We start from the raw sequence: 20,603 nt of genomic DNA, 5'->3' as shown, positions 1-20,603 counted from the left end.
GCTGAACAAATTATGTGACCCTTCTGTGCCTCAGTTTCACCACTCTAAAAAGTTGATGATAATAACTATCTTTCGGGATTGTCTTAAGAATTTAAATGAGTTCATATTTGTAAAGGGCTTTAGAAATGTTGCTTGGCAAGAACAATATGTAAGTGCTAGTTTTTATTATTATCCCAAATGAAAATAAATTATATGAGCTCATCAAACTTCCCACTGAGACTAGGCAGGCACTTGCTTCTCTATATGTTTTACCTCATTAATCTCAATTACTAAGAATGTTCTTTAAAATTTGTTTACTGCAGCGTTTTCCCTGGACTGTGAAATAAATTTTTGAACAATTTATTAAAATTTTATTACTGAAATTTGGTGATATTTGTTTTGGTATAACTGTAGCTCAGTTGGTAAAGAATCTGCCTGCAATGCAGGAGAACCTGGTTCAATTCCTGGGTTGGGAAGATCCACTGGAGAAGGGATAGGCCACCCACTCCAGTATTCTTGGGCTTCCCTGGTGGCTCAGCTGTTAAAGAATCTACCTGCAATGCGGGAGACCTGGGTTCAATCCCTGGGTTGGGAAGACCCCTTGGAGAAGGGAACAGCTACCCACTCCAGTATCCTGGCCTGGAGAATTCCATGGGCTATATAGTCCAGGGGGTCACAAAGAATCGGACACAACTGAGCCACTTTGACTTTCAGGTTTTAAAACCACACTAGGTAAATATTAGAAAAGTATGATAGGGACATTACTTCTCATATATTTATTTACATAATAAACTTTGGAATTTTTAAAATAAGTAGTAATTTGAAAGTTATTTTATTGGTCTATCCATTAAGGATATTTGTATAGATAGATATGCTAAGTAAAGCAAACTTAGTAGGTAAAGATAAAGTACTATCCCTACAACGCACATTCTAAGTCAAGAAAATTTAGGAAATAAAAACAAATGCAAAATATTACTTTTTTAAAAAAGTGTTACTATGTAATGCTCTAGTCTTTTTTTCTATGTATATAAGTTTCTATTTGTTTGTGTCTGAGTGGTATGTGTGCCTTTGTGGGTATGTAATTAGAATCATAATGTGTATGTAATTTTGTATTCTGCTTTTTGAAATTTTACTTAATGCTATATTCTACCCATATTCATATCATTAAAATTGCTTCAAAACAGGATTTTAATGATTTTATATATTTTATAACATGAATGCCTCATAATTTACTTTATTCAGCTTTTTCTCTAACATTGAACATTTAAGTACCTCTATGGTTGCTCATTATTATGATAAATAATACTGTAATAAGCATGCATGCATTTTCTCAATTTCTGACGATTTCTCTAGGCCTGGTATTTAGAATTGTACACTGAATTGCTTTTTATGAATAAAAATATTACATGTTTTCTTTTTTCCTATAATTAATTTCAAAACCAAGTAAGGTCATTTGTTACAAGTGTCACACAATTTCTTTAATTATACAGTGAATCTGAATTAGAACTAAAAATAATGTCAAGAACTAAAATAAAATAAAGAGCTATTTATTTTATTTATTTCATAAAAACAAATGAACTAAAAACAAAAGGAAGAACAAATGTAAAGATTAAAATGATTATCAACCATAATCAACCCATTTTAGATTTAAAAAGAAAACTATTCTTAGCAACAATCATTTTAGGAGACTAATTTTCAGTATGATTTTGTTTTATAGGACTTATTTTTAATATTGTTAACAATAATGACAAAAATACATAATGAGGCTTAATCATTACTCTTTGGGTGGCTCACATTAAATAGCAAGATTTATTTTTACCAAGAAGTAATTATTAAGTCTAATTCTCCAAAATAAGAATTAGTTTAACAAAGAAGTAATTACTGAGACTAATTTTCCAGATTAAAATATCATAATAATGTGACAAACTTCTGCTTGAAAGACAGCCCTGACATACTTTAAGTAGGATATGTGCTTTTCACTTTTCTGCTAGGAATGATTTTTAATCCATCAGCATTTTCTAATGTAGTCATTCTATGTCTGTTAACACGCATTTCCAGAAAGTCAGCCAAAGCTAGTGATGCTGGGCCATGGAAGGTCATTTGTTACAAATAGATAAGAGATATGCATATGAATAACTCATCAGAGATGGAAGTTTCCCTTCATCTACCTAATTTGGTGCTCTGATATGTGTTCTCACAAATCAACTTTGATTGTTAGGATGAAACCCAAGAAACTAGATGTTAGTTACACCAATTATTTTGTCAGTATAGGCATAACCAAAGAGTTACATTTATCATGTGAGCCCCATAATGATGATTAGAAGTATTCATGGATATATGACAAAAATTAGACCCAATATAAGAGAAAAAAGATTTATTTTAACTTTAGGCTGCTGCCCAATAATATTGAAAGCATTTTTACCAGTAAAAGGACTTTAAAATGTCTGAAAATAATCAATTCTGATTATTAGAAATGAAACCAAAATTTTCTTTAAATAGAACTGCCATCCTCACTTATTTCCACATTGCCATTAGAATCTTGAGACATATAGGGAAAGGCTGGTGAAAATATCACAGACTGAATCATAACACCCTAATTCCACCAATAATCTCAATGAAATTTCAGAGTAATTGCAGTTTTCTCTTGGACATTGTAGAAAAAGTCCACTAGATTAAATGATAGTCCAATTGTCATAACATCACTGAAGAACCATTATAACCCACAGGCTCCTCTGTTCCCACCTGATCTTGCAGTGCATCTAGTGCCATTGTGAATTAATTGATTTAAATCTAATTTTTCTCATTCTGCTTCTATGCCAGCCTGAAACCTTTGGCCTCCAATCGGCAAGGGGGTGTATCCCCTGCAACTGCAATTCCTTTGGGTCCAAATCATTTGACTGTGAAGAGAGTGGTCAATGTTGGTGCCAGCCAGGAGTAACAGGAAAGAAATGTGATCGCTGTGCCCACGGCTATTTCAACTTCCAAGAAGGCGGATGCACAGGTCTGTAAATGAGACTAAGCTCAATGCATTTATTACCTGGTTTGGTATTTAGGCTTCTATAGCAGTTTGTTCTACAAGGTTGCCAGAGATTAAATGAAATACACCAGGACAACAGGCAAACATATAATACAAAAAAATGCTTAACCTAATGCTTGACATATGTTTTTAATAAGTTAAAGGAAATACATTGTAATCTGAAACACTGCCCTGTAAATAGCTGTGCCTGCAATAAAAATCCATCAGCAGATCCCAGTTCTGCTGTCTCCCTCCGTCTGTGACCTCTGTCCAGCCAGTCACTCAAAGGGTACTGCAGCTTGAAAGAGATGTTCAATTTTTCTGGTGCCAATGTTACCTTGGTTTAAACTTTACTCCCAAGCTAATATAATTCAACTTTCCCTTTTCCTGTTGCAAAATTGGTACAACAATCAGGGAAGTTAATATCTTTTTCTGGTACGGTAAAAAAAAAAAAAAAAAATGTTTTCATCCACTTTCAGGTGCCTTGAAAACTGTGATGTTCTGAGAGCAAAATAGATTGGCTGTAGATGTTTGTTAGTTCCAGAGAAAATGTAAGCCTGGGTTGCTAACCCTGGCTCCCTCAAGCAGGGTTCTCATGTGTCTAGCCACAGCCTTCCTACAGATCCTGAATTAAGAAAATAGGAATTAACAGTACAGATGAAAGTAAAGTTTGAGCATTTGCCTTGATTTTATACTACTAAGTTGGAATCGACCTCTATTCCAATAATCACTTGGTAGAGTATTACTCTCATTTACTAAACTCAGTAGTACAACATTGATGATACTCGTACGCTTTCAGAACATGATAAATACATGACAAGATTTTAAGACATGATTATTGACTACTAAAGAAAATTATGTTAGGGGTGGGAAGAATAATATTAAAAGCCAATACCCTAAAGATATTCTCAACTACTTCTGATGAACAGTTTTTATCATAAATTAAGCCATTATAAATTATTCTGAATATTATTATTATAGATCTTCTAAGAATCTATGTATAATCTCTAAGACAATATCTGTAGTTACTAAAAAGTATATAAGGCTGCATTTTAAAATGTACTCTATTCTTTATAAAAACAACTCTCACTAGCATTTTTACTTAATATTAATTGAAGAAAAAGTGCTACAAATTCAAATATATCCACTACCAGAAATTATAAATATCAAAAACATTATTTTTGATGATAACATTTTAGAAATGCAAACCTAGTAGCATTCTAAGCCAAAGAAGCAGAACAGAAAAAAAAAAATTTTTAAGCATAAAACAGCAGGGTAGCATTATGGTTGAAAACATGACTCTCACCAAAGAGCCTGGATTTGTTTAGTGGCTCTCCCACTTTAGAGATGTGGGTTCAATCGCTGGGTCAGGAAGATCCCCTGGAGGAGGGCGTGGCAACCCACTCGAGTATTCTTGCCAGGAGAATCCCATGGACAGAAGAGTCTGGTGGGCTATGGTCGGTCCATAGCGTCTCAAAGAGTCAGACATGACTGAAGCAACTTATCACTGCACACCACCAACAATTATTATATGACCTTGACTGAGTGACCTCACCTCACTGTACCCTGCAAATTTCATCTATTAAATTAGGGAAATAATAGTATCTGCCTCACTTGGGTTTTGTAAGAATTAGGTGACTTAATGGCCATCTACTACTGTGGGCAAGAGTCCTTTAGAAGAAGTGGAGTAGCCGTCATAGTCAACAAAAGAGTTTGAAATGCAGTACTTGGATGCAATCTCAAAAAAGACAAAATAATCTCTGTTCATTTACAAGGCAAACCATTCAATATCACAGTAATCCAAGTCTATGCCCCAACCAGTAGTGCTGAAGAAGCTGAAGCTGAACAGTTCTATGAATACCTGCAAGACCTTCTACCACTAACACCCAAAAAAGATGTCCTTTTCATTATAGGGGAGTGGAATGAAAAAGTATGAAGTCAAGAGATACCTGGAGTAACAGGCAAATTTGTCCTTGGAATACAAAATGAAGCAGGCAAAGGCTAACAGAGTTTTGCCAAGAGAACTCATTGCTCATAACAAACACCCTCTTCCAACAACACAAGAGAAGACTCTACACATGGACATCACTTGATGGTCAATACTGAAATCGGATAGATTATATACTTTGCAGCCTAAGATGGAGAAGCTCTATACAGTCAGCAAAAACAAGACTGAGAACTGACTGTGGCTCAGATCATGAACTCCTTATTGCCAAATTCAGACTTAAATTGAAGAAAGTAGGGAAAAACCACTAGACCATTCATGTATGACTAAAATCAAATCCCTTACAATTATACAGTGGAAGTGGGAAATAGATTCAAGGAATTAGATGTGAGAGTGGCTGAAGAACTATGGATTGAGGTTCATGACATTGTACATGAGGCAGGGATCAAGACCATCTCCAAGAAAAAGAAATGAAAAAAGGTAAAATGGTTGTCTGAGGATGCCCTACAAATAGCTGAGAAAAGAAGAGAAGCTAAAGGCAAAGGAGAAAAGAAAGATGTACCCATTTGAATGCAGGGTTCCAAACAATAGCAAGGAGAGATAAGAAAGCCTTCCTCAGAGATCAATGCAAAGAAATAGAGGAAAACAATAGAATGGGAAAGACTAGAGATCTCTTCAAGAAAATTAGAGATACCAAGGGAATATTTCATGCAAAGATGGACACAATAAAGGACAGAAATGGTATGGACCTAACAGAAACAGAAGATATTAAGAAGAGGTGGCAAGAGTATACAAAAAACAATACAAAAAAGATCTTCATGACCGAGATAACCACGATGATGTGATCACTCACCTAGAGCCAGACATCCTGGAATGTGAAGTCAAGTGGGCCTTAGGTAGCATCACTATGAACAAAGCTAGTGGAGGTGATGGAATTCCAGTTGAGCTATTTTAAATCCTAAAAGATGATCCTATGAAAGTGCTGCACTCAATATGTCAGCAAATTTGGAAAACTCAGCAGTGGCCACAGGACTGGAAAAGGTCAGTTTTCATTCCAACTTCAAAGAAAGGCAATACCAAGGAATGTTCAAACTACTCCACAACTGGACTCATCTCACACACTAGCAAAGTAATGCCTAAAATTATCCAAGTCAGTCTTCAACAGTGCTTGAACCATAAACATCCAGATGTTCAAACTGGATTTAGAAAAGGCAGAGGAACCAGAGATCAAACTGCCAACATCCTCTGGGTCATCGAAAAAGCAAGAGAGTTCCAGAAAAGCATCTACCTCTGCTTTATGACTACGTCAAAGCCTTTGACTGTGTGGATCACAACAAACTATGGAAAATTCTTAAAGAGATGGGAATGCCAGACCACCTGACCTGCTTCCTAAGAAATCTGTATGCAGGTCAGGAAGCAACAGTTAGAACTGGACATGGAACAACAGACTGATTCCAAATTGGGCAAGGAGTATGTCAAGGCTGTATATTGTCACCCTGCTTATTTAACTTTTACACAGTATAACTTTTATACTTTTGTACATCATGTGAAATGCTGGGCTGGATGAAGTACCAGCTGGAATCAAGCTTGCCAGGAGAAATATCAATAACCTCAGATAGGCAGATGACACCACCCTATGGCAGAAAGCGAAGAAGAACTAAAGAGCCTCTTGATGAAAGTGAAAGATGAGAGTGAAAAAGTTGGCTGAAAACTCAGCATTTAGAAAACTAAGATCATAGCATCTGGTCCCATCACTTCATAGCAAATAGATGGGGATAGAATGGAAACAGACAGACTTAAATTTTGGGTTCCAAAATCATGGCAGATGGTGACTGCAGCCATGAATTTTAAGACGCTTGTTCTTTGGAAGAAAAGCTGTGTCCAACCTAGAGAGCATATTAAAAATCAGAGACATTACATTGCCAAAAAGGTCTGTCTAGTTAAAGCTATGAATTTTTCAGTAGTCACGTATGAGAGTTGGACTATAAAGAAAGCTGAGCACCAAGAATTGATGCTTTTGAACTGTGGTGTTGGAGGAAACTCTTGAGAGTCTCTTGGACTGTACGGAGACCCAACCAGTCCATCCTAAAGGAAATCAGTCCTGAGTATTCATTGAAGGACTGATGCTGAAGCTGAAACTCCAATACTTTTGCCACCTGATGGGAAGAACTTACTCATTTGAAAAGACCCTGATGCTGGGGAAGATTAAAGGCGGGAGGAGAAGGGGACGACAGAGGATGAGATGGTTGGATGGCATCACCGACTCAATGGACATGAGTCTGAGTAAGCTCTGCGAGTTGGTGATGGACAAAAAAGCTTGGTGTGCTGCAGTCTATGGGGTCACAGAGTCAGACGTGACTGAGAAACTGAATGAATGGCCATAAAGTATCATTTTAAATATAGAGGTGTATACATGTCCATCTCAAACTCCCTAACTGAATGGTTAATTTCTATTTGCAAGTAATGATTCAAACTGTCCCAAGACATTGTTTAGCCCATAAATTTAAGCATATTGTGAAGCATTTTTTTCTTAGTAAGTGGTACACATAAAGTAAGTCCTTTGGCTTAAAATCAGCACAACAATAATAATAATAATAATAAACAATGGCTAACATTTATGTCAAGTGTTGTGCTAAACATTTCCACAGCTGGGGTAGGATCCTGTGAGCAATGATAAGTGTGACCCCTTGAAAAATGAACTTAAATATCCTAAATGTATTTTTAAAGGATTTAATCATCATGTAACTAACTAAAAGATTTCTTATAACATTAGTCTTCTATTTGAATCTGAGTATTTGATGGCATTTTTCTTTCTTTCACTTCTTTGATTTGAAATGGTGCAGTAAAAAGTACTCAGCAACTGAGTCAACTGTAGCTAAAAGTGGCCTTGGATGCCTTCCTTGTCTTGGATGGCTTTGAAGATCTGTCAAATCTTTTTGTTTTTCTTCAGATCTTATGTTTGCATTCTTTGAGAACGTGTAATGGACACGGATGTTTTCACTCTTCACAGGAAGGAAATATTAATCTATAGATCATGAAAATTAGTTATGAACTTGGTGGTGGTTTAGTCACTAAGTTGTATCTGACTCTTGCGACTCCATGGACTCCTCTGTCCATGGAATTCTCCAGGCCAAAATGCTGGAGTGTGTTGCCACTTCCTTCTCCAGGGGATCTTCCTGACACAGGGATTGAACCCTGATCTCCTGCAGGCAGATTCTTTACCAACTGAGCTATGAGGGAAGCCCATAGTTATGTTTAGTTATGAACTTAAATCTAAAAACAATTAACCTTATAGTATTTAGATATAAGGGAATACAGTTAACAGGAAATCTGATACATCAGTTCCTTTTATCCTTAATCAAAAAGCTAAAAATGTTTGACATTTTTAAGCTATTAGTGAAACTCAGTATATATTTACTGAACAACCACTCTGGTGTATACTATGCTTGTGTGCATGTGTGCTCAGTCACTTCAGTCGTGTCTGACTCCTTGCAACCCTGTAGACTATAGCCCAGGCTCTTCTGTCCATGGGATTCTCCAGGCCAAAATACTGGAGTGGGTTGCCATGCCCTCCTCCTGGGGAATTATACGGTACTATGATATGAAAAATGAATGAAGTGAGTTGTCATTTTCAAGGATCTTTAACTATAGTATGGAAAATAAAACAGCATAAATCACAGAGAAACCCACAAACAAAAAACTCAACACTTTATATCATTTTTTTTTCTTTTTTAATCCTTTCACCTGTGAAGCTTGTGACTGTTCCCATCTGGGTAATAACTGTGACCCAAAGACTGGTCGATGCATTTGCCCACCCAATACCATTGGAGAGAAATGTTCTAAATGTGCACCTCGTACCTGGGGCCACAGCATCACCACTGGTTGTAAGGTGAGTGAATTGCTTTATTTCATCTCATAATGTCATTTAAGGATTTCTGTTTTGGTAGAACTCTGTAGTTGGGCATTTCAAGAGTCAGTATTACGAAACGATACAGATCTATTGCTATAGCATGATTGCAGAATCGATCATTATCTTACATTTTACTTATAGGAAAGATGAGTAAAGCAAGTACACATTTATATAGCTTAATCCATGATACTTTCAAAAAAGGAAGACAAAGACCCAAAAATTATAAAATAAAACTAGAAACATCTCTAACTTCATACCTACACACAATGAAATGTTAATATATCTCCAAAGTACAAGGAAATTAAGAATGAATTTTTTTTAAATCCACAAGAATTCCCCCAAAATTTTACCTAGATATCAGTTTTGGGGAGCTAGTTGAGAGGATTCTGAAGTCATTTAAACAACCTTTAGCTTACAAAATTCCCCATTTTTTCCATGAGTGAACCATAGTAAATGATATGGCCAGACTCACATTTAGAGAAATTTATACAGCTTCAGGGCAGAAGGTTGCTTATAAGACTGTTGCAAAAATGTTGGTGAGAGTTGATACAAGCTTGTGTGTGTGTGCTAAGTCATTCATGTCCCACTCTTTGGGACCCCATAAACTGTAGCCTGCGAGGCCTCTCTGTCCATGGGATTCTCCAGGCAAGAACATTAGAGTGGGTTGCCATGCCCTCCTTCAGGAGATCTTCCCAACCCAGGGATCAAACCTGTGTATCCTGTGGCTCCTGCACTGCAGGCAGATACTTTACCACTGAGCTACCAGGGAAGCCCCATAGCAGCTTGGCCTCAATTATCCACTAGTGTTTAGAAGGAAGGTTAAGTTACAACTCTTATGACTGAATAAGATATGGCTGAATTCATTTATTTAAGGAATAAGAAAGCGAAGGCTAAGGGATGACTGCCAGGTTTTGCTTTGCAACAGATGATGGATGAATGCAGACCAAGTAAGGTTTTTTCAATAATTTTATTTATTTACGTTATTTTAGCTATTTTCGGCTGTGCTGGGTCTTCGTTGCTGTGGGCGGGCTTTCTCCAGTTGCAGCAAGGGAGGGCTGCTCACTCATTGTGGAATGCAGATTTCTCATTGCAGTGGCTTCTCTTGTGGAACATGGGCTCTAAGGTGCACAGGCTTCAGCAGTTGCTATACCTGAGCTCAGTAGTTGCCACTCAAGGGCTGTAGAATGCAGGCTCAGTAGTTTTGGTGCATAGGCTTAGTCACTCCATGGCATGTCGGGATCTTCTGGACCAGGGAATCTAACCTGCGTCCCATGCATTGCAAAGCGGACTCTTAACCACTGGACTACCAGGGAAGACCCTAGGCCAAGTTTTTTTTTTAATATTTATATGTTTTCTATCATTACATTTACTGATCATTGAGTAAATACTATGTTGACTGAAGTTGATTGAAATTTTTTAATTACTTTGAACCACTGTTACAAATCTAAATTTCTGAATAGCTAGACACTTCATCATTATGAACAATTATAAACAATTTATAGAGCCCTCACAATTATTTATGAGGATGTATTCTACTATTTAAAATCTTTTTTGACTATAATCTAAATGAACAGTGATTTTTGAGATTTATAGCTTTCCTTGTGTCATGGATAATTTCTCTGTGCTGAGGTGTGAGCACACACATCATTTGAGCCTTTATTGAAGTAGAATATAAAGCCTGCCATCTTTCACTAGCAGGGGAACAGTGCATAAATCCTCTATTGCTAAACAAACATTACAGCTAATTATGATTTAAGTTGCATGTTGGCTGCAGTGTCATCTAAACATATGGTTAATAGTCTCATTTATTCTCTACTATAACTTCCTGAATAAACTTCCCAATTTGAAAATGTCCCAATTTTTTGACTGGTTTTTAAGAATTAATGCTTTCATTTTATGTAATAAATTGAGAAATAGACATTTCATATTTTTTTAAAGTCTCAAGAAAGTTATTTTAGTTAATAAAATCTAATACATTTATTTTAGTTAAATATATCATAAGACAATTTTAAAATTTATTACATGATTATAGTTTCCATAACATATCATAGATTTATATTTCTGATTATGGCCAATTTTGTTTAAATAAGTAAGGAAAAATTACTTAAGTGGATAAGTCAGTCATCCTTATTTTGAATTCTCATTCTACATCTGATGTTCTATAAGAACAAGTTACTTGGCGTGATGACAGTGCTTTGTTCTATGCTTTTGAAACTATGGCAATGTTTGTAGTGTAATAAATAATCACTTTTAGTCCTTTGAGTTTAACATAACTTTTAGCAGCATCCCATACTGCAGGCCTTTTTACTGGAGAACAGTGAAGACCGAAAAATACTGAATCATAAAGATACCAAAAATAAGGCCAGGTGATATTTTAACGTCAGAATCTGAGAAGATATTTTACCAAACATTTGGACAGGAAAGAGATAATAGATGGGACTCTGGTGATTGTACATCACAACCTGGAGAGAGGTGTCCCATAACTCAGTTCTTGGCAGGAGCAGAAGCAGGAATTGCTTTAGTAGTGGTGAATGTAAGAATTGAGCTGAGCAATGAAAGTGTGAGAAATGCCAAGTGAGATCCAGCCAGACTTGGATCTGGAAATCTGGCAAGTCACTATGTGTATGAGTCTTCCATAGAGCTGTAGTTCTGAGGAGGAAGATTAATAGGAAAGCACCGAAAAGAGTCAGGTCATAGACTAAGTACAAACCCTGATGGTGGTAAACTCAGACACAGAGAGAGGTGATACCCTCTAGGGAGACAGAAACCACACCAGGGAAACTTAAACAGGGAAAGAAAGAAAGAAAGTGAAGTCGTTCAGTTGTGTCCGACTCTTTGCGACCCCGTGGACCATAGCTTACCAGGCTCCTCTGTCCATGGGATTTTCCAGGCAAGAGTACTGGAGTGGGTTGCCATTTCCTTCTCCAGGGGATCTTCCCAACCCAGGGATCGAACCCAGGTCTCCTGCATTGCAGGCAGACGCTTTACCATCTGAACCACCAGGGAATAAACAGGGAAAGTAGAATATAAAGAATTGTTAACTGATAAAAGTTAGTTACAAAAAGGATAAAAAACGGATATGAAAGATCCTGAAGTGGTAGCTACTTCAGGAAGATCTACTGAAGCTACTTCAGTGGAAGATCCAAAAGAGTAGCTACTACTTCCAGGCTGAGGGGAAAATGAAAGTGTTAGGCACTCAGTTGTATCCTACCCTTTGTGACCCCTTGGACCCGCCAGATCCTCTGTCTCTGGGATTCTCCAGGCAAGAATACTGGAGTGAGTAGCCAGTCCCTTTAGGGGAATCTTCCTGACCTGAGGATCAAACCTGAGTCTCCTGCATTGCAAGCAGGTTGTTTACCTGAGCTATCAGGGAAGCCCCAAGGGTAAGGGGGTGGACTGTAAAGGAAGCAAGGTCTTCCCCCGTTCTCCACTCCCAACAATACTTGGGTTCAGACATCTTTGAAGAGACTGTGGCAACCACAGGGCTACACAGCCTGCTGGTGGTACAACAGCAACAACAACAACGATAATAAATAACTTGCCAGAGTTTATGGGCAAGTGCTGGCCTATAGACACTGCCCATCGTTACTGGAGGATGCAGACTTGCTGGAGCTGCTGAGAAGCAGCCTGTCATGGTCAGTGCTTGAGTGCAGACCTAAACAGCAGGGGAGAGAGTGGCCTGATGGCACAGCTTGGGATTCTTTATGGGCCTCCGGGCTCCCATGCTAAATAAGTAAATAATAGTGATGATGATAGTAAAGAAGAACCACAACCCAGAAGAGAAATGTCTTTCCATGACCGTGGCCTTATTTGGGTCTCTCCTGGACCCTCTAAAGACTAAGTTTAACATTCTGTTACTGGCCAGGGGGAAATGTCCGTAGAGGTCTAACTGTAATGTCATAAAACAAGGCAAAGAGGAGTGAGTTTAGAGCTCAGAGACAGCAGAGAGATCCTTGGCACAGCTGATCTCTGAAAATGATGTATTCTAAGATCTTAAATAACATTTTAGTAATTCACTTAAATTTTCATTTAAATTCAAGGAGCTTTGAGCTCTAAATCAGAAGCAGAAAGCCTTAAGGAATAGAAGACAAGATACGTGGATGAGCAGCAAATTGAAAATTGCTGCTGAGATGAAACAAAAAAATTATTGAAAAGAAGCTAAAAATGCAATACTGTAATTAAAATAAGCATTGATGTTATATACATACAACAGAATTTTCACTGTGTAGGATAGCAAGGACAAAATGGAGAACAAATTTGAGAGGCAAATAGGGAGATGACTACAGAAGACATTAGTATATTATAGATTTGATGGATAGACAGAAATTATGTACTTCAAGAATTATAGGTGGTCCTGAAGAAGAAAATTGATAAATTAGAACAGAAGTAAAAATCAAAAACAAAGTTGAAGAAATAGTACTGAATTAAAAAACAATTGTATTCTCAAACTGAAAGAGCTCACCATATTCCAGTAAATTAATTTTTAAAAGACTCAAACTTGAATAAATTCTAGCAAGATATCATATTATATAAATTAAGAGAAAATCTTGTGTATATCTAGGAAGAATAAAAAAAGGTTACCGGCAAGACACCTCAAATTGGGCTTGTCTGCAAAACTTAACTCTAAAAAAAAAACCCTAGTATCATTTTTCCTCTAAATTCTCCCTGGCTTCCCCACATCTGGTTTGGTACTTTTTGTATACTCTCATAGGATTTTGCACTTCGCCTATTATATCATGCTTATTCCATTGTGTTATATTTATATATTCTCTTCCTTGATTAAACTGTAATATATGTCTCTAAACACTAAATGCTGTAAAAAGGAAATGATAAGGTAAAATGGCTTTGTCAGAAGTTCACTCTTTGAAACAAGAGGTGTTTGAAGAAAATCTATACCTAACTCTTCCTCACCACAAAGAGAGAAAATGCAGTTTCTTTCTTATTCAATAGCTTTATGGTTTCTGGACACTCATATATTTTAGTAAGTGCAGGAAGCAATTTTAGCATTATGTTCACCAGTGTTTCCCAAGCGACTCTGCTAGAACAGTACAAAGCATATAACAGACACATGATTAATATGTACTTAATGGAAGCATAGAAGCATTAGAATTAAAATTTAAAGATATTGCCTGTGAAATGGTATTAATTGTTGCTATTTTCATCTCCTCTGTAGGCTTGTAACTGCAGCTCAGTAGGCTCCTTGGATTTCCAGTGCGATCTAAACACGGGCCAATGCAAGTGTCATCCAAAATTCTCTGGTGCAAAATGTACAGAGTGCACTCGAGGTCACTGGAACTACCCTCACTGCAGTCCCTGTGACTGCTTCCTGTCAGGGACTGATGACTCAACCTGTGATTTAGAGACTAAAAAATGCTCCTGCGTCGATCAGACTGGGCAGTGTACTTGTAAGGTATGTGCTGCTGAAATTTAGGAAGGAAAAAAAAACCTTACTCAGTTCTATGTCCATTGCTGTTTTAACTTCAGTTATTTATTCCTGCATCATTAAGCTGAAAAGAAGGACATAGGAAAATTCATTGCCAGACGCAGAGACTTTTCCTGATATACAGATAAGCACTGCTTTTTAAGAACTTATTTTCAACCAGAACCCAATTTTTTTTTCCCTAGTTCAAATGAATGATATATTTTCGAAAGTAAAGTTTAGTTTCTCTTTATATATTCACTTTTCTTAAACAAGAATAATCTGGAAGGGAAAAGAAGTCAGTTCTCTTAAGCATCACTAGAGAAAACCACAGCTAAATGATAAAGTTTATTTTTTAAAAAAATTACTCTTCAAATTAACCCACAATCACTGTACACTGCAAAATATATTTACTGCTGTGGAAGTTCAGTAAAATTTCTTCAAGTATAAACACTGACATTACAAACAGTGACTGTATGCAAATTCCAGCCCTCATTAATACTGCTAAATGATGTAGAAAACAGTTGATTAAAAATGATAAGAAGGATTTTTTCCCCCTAAGATATTTCTGGAAAATCAATCCCAGGATAAATGCAGTAAAGACTGGGTCAGAAGCATTGGTATATTTTCAAGAAAAGTCTATGCAAAGAGGGTCCAAGGAAACAGGAAGGTGAAATCTGGAGGGGTTGTGAAGATTCTTGAGAATTTAGGAAAATGGAAGCTTCTGCCATTAAAAGTCCTAGACAAAACAAAAAGTATGATGGTGCATTATTACATATTATGGTTATATATTATATTTAATACATGCTATATGTGTGTATATTCAGCATTCCAAAATAACTATATGAATCTATATTTTAACATCTTTCTTGCTTTTCACAACTTTGCATCACATCAAAGTTTGGGAATCAGTGGAATTTCATTTCACTTTCAAAATTCTAATGACTCTTTCATAATCCTCACAGTGGAATAGTAGGAAATGTGCTGCTTAAATGTAAAAGAAAATAATATACAATATTCTTAATAATGTATGGAGTTATAAATAAAGTGTTTTTTTAGACCAATGACATGCTAACAAAGAGATTACCTACTCTGCTATTTGAGATGTGAATTTAATATTCAGTGTTCTTTTATTTATTTTTTGTTTCATTTTCTTTAAAACATTCTCCTGTTATTTATTCTTGAGTTTATTTCTCTCACAACTTCCCCATATGGACTCTGAAGAACTCTCCTCTTTCTTCAGGTGAATGTGGAAGGGATCCACTGTGACAGGTGCCGGCCTGGCAAATTCGGACTTGAGGCCAAGAACCCACTTGGCTGCAGCAGCTGCTATTGCTTTGGCGCCACTACTCAGTGCTCTGAAGCAAAAGGACTGATCCGTACGTGGGTGAGTAAGGACCTGCTGAGCCATGTAATGGTATAACGTTAGTTCCTGCTGGTGTCTTTTAGCCAGGCATCAAGGGGCAGGAGGAAATGGCAAAACGTTTAAGTAACCTTTTCCCCTGTGCTCATTTAGAACTGGTAGAGGGGCCATGTGCCATTAGATGATTGGAGTAGACACCTTTTTTATTCTTTCTTTAAAAGTATTCATTTACTGTGGATAAGGAAATAGATGCCAAGTGAGCAAGGAAAACATTATAAGGGAAATGTTATGTCTGGGGATGGGAAGAAGCTGCCTTCTGCAGAGTGAGAGCATTAGAGCAAGAAAGTAGATGTGTGCTCATGTAGTGAAAATCTGAACTGGTTGCTCATTTATTCCAACCAGCCTTAGAGAATTGTCACTCGTTAGGATGGAAAAATGTTCATTTTTAACCTTAATTTTCCTTTAACCCTTCCTACTTTTCAACTCTGCTTTTTGTTAGTGTGAAAGACCAGTTGCACAGATGTTGTAGATTTCCCTAGGCAAACAAGTCCAAAGGGTTTATCGCCTCTCCTGTCTTCATTGCCCATGAGTTATGTTTCTCATGAGAACACTTCATCAGATGGGGACAGGGCCACAGATAGACACACAGTCCTTTTAGAGGAGGCCTCCAAAGACTTACACTTAACACCCTGCTGTGTTTTTACCCCACACAGGTAACGCTGAAGCCTGAGCAGACCATCCTGCCACTGGTGGATGAGGCCCTGCAGCACACAACTACAAAAGGCATCATTTTTCAGCATCCGGAGATCGTTGCACACATGGATCTGGTGAGACAAGAGCTCCATTTGGAACCTTTTTATTGGAAACTTCCAGAACAATTTGAAGGAAAGAAGGTAAGGACAAGAATGTTGAAGTCACATGAGAGCAAAATGAAACATGTTTTAGAATAAGGCTATTCGGAGATTTATCTAACTCATCATTTCTCATTTTATTTTGTCAGTTGATGGCCTATGGCGGTAAACTCAGGTACACCATCTATTTTGAGGCTAGGGAAGAGACAGGTTTCTCTACATACAACCCACAAGTTATCATTCGAGGTGGAACTCCTGCTCATGCAAGGATTATCATCAGGCATATGGCTGCTCCTCTGATTGGCCAATTGACTAGGCATGAAATTGAAATGACAGAGGTAAGGTGGTTAGGTGTTGGGTGCCATGTTGCCAATGCATTTGCACTGAGTTTCTTCACAGTGGTTTCTTTTCTCGTTAACAGAAAGAATGGAAATATTATGGTGATGATACTCGAATCAGCAGAACTGTGACCCGTGAAGACTTCCTGGATGTACTATATGATATCCATTATATTCTTATCAAGGCTACATATGGAAATATCATGAGACAAAGCAGGTAAACTATAATAAATATCCAAGTTAGTTTCTTCTTCTCGAGTCTATAAGAAAGATCAGTGAGATGTCAGACAAGAAAGATTTAGAAGTTGGGTTGCTAGTGTGATGATAGAAGACTAGTCAAGAATGACATCCAGGTCACCTGGTGTGAGTTATCACCACCGTTTCCCCAACAAGAGACACAGAACCAGAAGCAAGATTAAGGGGGCAGATATTGAACTGATCCTCAACATGGTGAATTTCAGATGCTAAGCAAAAATTCAGGAGAAGATGTCCTGCAAGGTAGAGAGAGTTTGCTGCTGGGCTATAAATATGTTGTGAGATTGCTGAGAAAGTGTCCTCCTTCAACCCTCAGGGGAACTGGGCAGGGCCAAGTTGGTCCTGTCTCTTCCAACCATATGCATTACACACTCCAGTGTGTAATACGATATAGCCATCTTCCCTCTGCCACTCGTACCTGTTCACTCCAATGTGTAATATGATATAGCCATCTTCCCTCTGCCTTATGATGTGAAAAGACTGGGGATCACATTTAATAAGAAAGTACACAGAAGAAGAGCAAAAATGACTGTCATGAAAGCCAAAGGATGAGAATACTATAAAGGTGTGGGTATGGTCTTTTAATGACCCAAAGAGGACAATTAAAATGAAGCTCTTTGAAAGTTAGAATCACCAGTAACAATTACAATACCAGTTTTAGTGAAGTTCTAGGGCAGTAAGAGCCTCAAAGTTTTGAGGAATGAATGGGACACAATGAATCTAATATTATGAGTGGAGACTATTGTTTTCTGTGAATAAAATTGTAAAAGGGAAGAAAGAGGTAATGTCAAAGGTCAAGGGCTGATTGTTTAATCTGAGAGACAAGTAAGCATGTTTATATACCATGGGACCCGGGAGGGGGAAGAATTAGCAGCAAGATATACATAAAAATGATAGAATAAAGAGAAAATAAATAATGGAGAAGTTGTGGTACTTCAACATCGTGAGTACACGTTTACTTGAGGTCATGTGCCTCAAGTGTAACGAAAACTTATCTAATGAGATAGAATGAGGAACTGTACAGATGTAGCTAAATGTTTACTGTGGAGGCAGAAAGTTGAAATTATACACATAGTCTCAGTTTCTCTGGCGTGTTAGTGTCTCTATTATAAGAATATGAAATCAATAGATGTTTAAAAATAATCTTATGTAACAAAATAGTAGATCAGTGCAGGAAAGCAAGAGAAAATTATGAACCCTCTCATTGACAAATCAATGAATCTAAAAATACCATGTTTCAAATGTTTCCATTATTAAGCATGTGGCAGAAAATCCTTTCTTTATTGCAGAAGATCCATATTGCTCTTTTGATTATACCAGAAGTAGAGACCAAATCAAGGACCAAAATTCACTTTCAAGTCTGTATTGCTTTGATTTCTTTTTCATATTTCTTATTTCTGACAGGAGATTCTTTTTTTTAATCGTAGATCTTTGTTGGTTATCTATTGATACTTTAAATATAAAAATGTGTATATGTCAATCCCAAGCAGGAGATTCTTTCCATGAAATAATTTTAAAAAGCATGAACCAAAATATCTTGTCAATTATATTGTTAATTATTTTAGAATAAAAAATATAAATTAGGTGACAGAAGCCAAACAGGTTCACATGTTGTAGAAGAAAGCAAGTAACCTTGTGAGTGTGCAAGTATGTTATTTTGAAAATTGTTCCCTGCTTAATAAAAAAAGTTTGCTAGCACACAGAATATTTTGTTAGTAGATCTGTTAGAAATGATGTTGTCCTGCATTTTTCATCATGCTTTTTTCACCTCTCACACTGATCCCACCTTTCTGCACCTTAAGACTGCTTTTTCCCATAAGTCCCTTTCTCTTATCACTTTATTTCATATACCTCACTAGATAATATCCTTTGGCTTAGGATTTCCTTTTTAAAAAACACTAAAATAAGTAAATACTTCACTTTTTCTAGAGTCAATAAAAACTAGAGTGAACACCTAGTAACGATAAAAACAAATAAACAGTGGATCAGCACTTGATTTTGTAAGACAAAGAATTTTGACAAAGATCAGAAATATGTTTGAGTCTTCCTCTCAACATAGTTAAGACAGAACCCCACTTCTTTATTCAGTTACAAATTTAGAAAGTCTCAGAAGCAAAGAGTTTTTTATACATGTGATTTGAGATTCCAACTTTGTACATGTTAACACTGAAATTTCCTTTTTTCTTTGCTTTTGTACTCTCCTACAAAAATTTATTTGAAGATCTTAACAACTTTGTTTTTTAGTATTCATTTACATAGAAGTCTGAATTTGGCTAATTCCCTGATTCAGGCAAAACAGTCAGTCTCTCATTCCCCAGGGGAAAAAAAAGATAACGTGTTGCAGAAATGTCTATTGCTAACACCATTCAGGTTCCATTTGATTTTTAAATACTCACTAGTCTGTTGTGTGTGTGTATGTGCCAGAGAAGGGAAGATGATGCTAGTAACTCCTCAGGTTATAGAATACCGTGAGATAACAGCAGAGATGATTTCTCAACAAACACCAGGTTACCTTCTTACTCCAGAGAATGCCGAGTCCTCCTTAAAGGAGGGGAGTGGTTTATTTACATATCACAAATGCTGTGCATCTACAAGAAGAGGAGAATGAAATCTGAATTTTAACTGAACATGTGTTTCATAAAGGCTGGCTGGTCTTCAGATCCCAGATTACAATAGGAGCCAAATCAGAATGTGCATTCATAATTCAGTACCAATAAAACCTACCTATGCTTGTTATAAAGTTTATGATTCAAGCTCCTTAAGCTTTTAGAGGTACCTTTTATTGAAGCAAAACTATTCATTGTCTCATTTAAAAGTTTATTTGCAGAACATTTCATGTTACCAGTTAGTCAGTCATGAAATAGTCTGAGTTTATGGACTGCATATATTTTTAATGTATAATTTCAAATTACTGCAAAAGGTATCAGTATTTTCACTGTGAATAATTTTTTTCAATTACAAGGACCTTTCCACCAATAGGAAATGTGGATTAAGTTAGTTGAAGGAAAGACTAATTTGAGAGGTTCTTTATCTTCAGAAAGAGATCAATATTACTGTAATATGCTCAAGCATTGTTTTCTAGGTGGTTTTCTAAAGTTCTTGAAAGAATGTTCAGAGATTCAAGAGCAAGAAATTGGGACCAGTTGCAAAGTAAAAGCAATTTCACTAGTAATGACAGGAGATTTGCCAACAGAGAATGACCTTGAGTTGTCTCTTTGAAAGAATGAAAATATCTAATTAATTGGCCATGTCTACCTGAAGCCACTCACATTTTTAGAAGCGGAGGGAAAACTCTTTATAATAACTTCTCAACAGGACATCAGACATCTAATTTCCCAAACACTTTATGATTTATGTGAATATTTTGCTAATGTGGAATCTCACCCTTTGAGGAAGCAAAAATGCAGGAGTAAGATGTGGAACATGGAGCCCCTAAAATTTAGCAGCTCCAAAACAATAGAATGAGTTTGTGGTTGTTAACAAAACCTTGGGAAGACCCTTCTTGCAGGATTGAGTATTTGCTAGGT

General features: G+C 36.8%; 1 protein-coding gene across 3 annotated transcripts in view; it reads left to right on the top strand.

Annotated features, from left to right (window-relative positions):
- LAMA2 (laminin, alpha 2) overlaps positions 1-20,603 on the top strand; it is a 705,371-nt gene that overhangs the window by 459,544 nt on the left and 225,224 nt on the right. For all 3 annotated transcript variants that reach the window (XM_010834646.1, XM_010834645.1, XM_010834644.1), the window contains exons 21-27: positions 2,800-2,980; positions 8,693-8,829; positions 14,024-14,260; positions 15,513-15,656; positions 16,346-16,525; positions 16,633-16,821; positions 16,905-17,038. In XM_010834646.1, coding sequence (XP_010832948.1) covers positions 2,800-2,980; positions 8,693-8,829; positions 14,024-14,260; positions 15,513-15,656; positions 16,346-16,525; positions 16,633-16,821; positions 16,905-17,038 — 1,202 coding nt within the window. The remainder of the gene's footprint in view (positions 1-2,799; positions 2,981-8,692; positions 8,830-14,023; positions 14,261-15,512; positions 15,657-16,345; positions 16,526-16,632; positions 16,822-16,904; positions 17,039-20,603) is intronic.

Source organism: Bison bison, unplaced genomic scaffold (assembly GCF_000754665.1).
Source record: "Bison bison bison isolate TAMUID 2011002044 unplaced genomic scaffold, Bison_UMD1.0 scf7180017864035, whole genome shotgun sequence".
In the NCBI taxonomy this organism is placed as follows: Eukaryota; Metazoa; Chordata; class Mammalia; order Artiodactyla; family Bovidae; genus Bison; species Bison bison.
The sequence above is the reverse complement of the archived record's forward strand: the minus strand, read 5'-3'. Positions and strand labels throughout refer to the sequence as shown.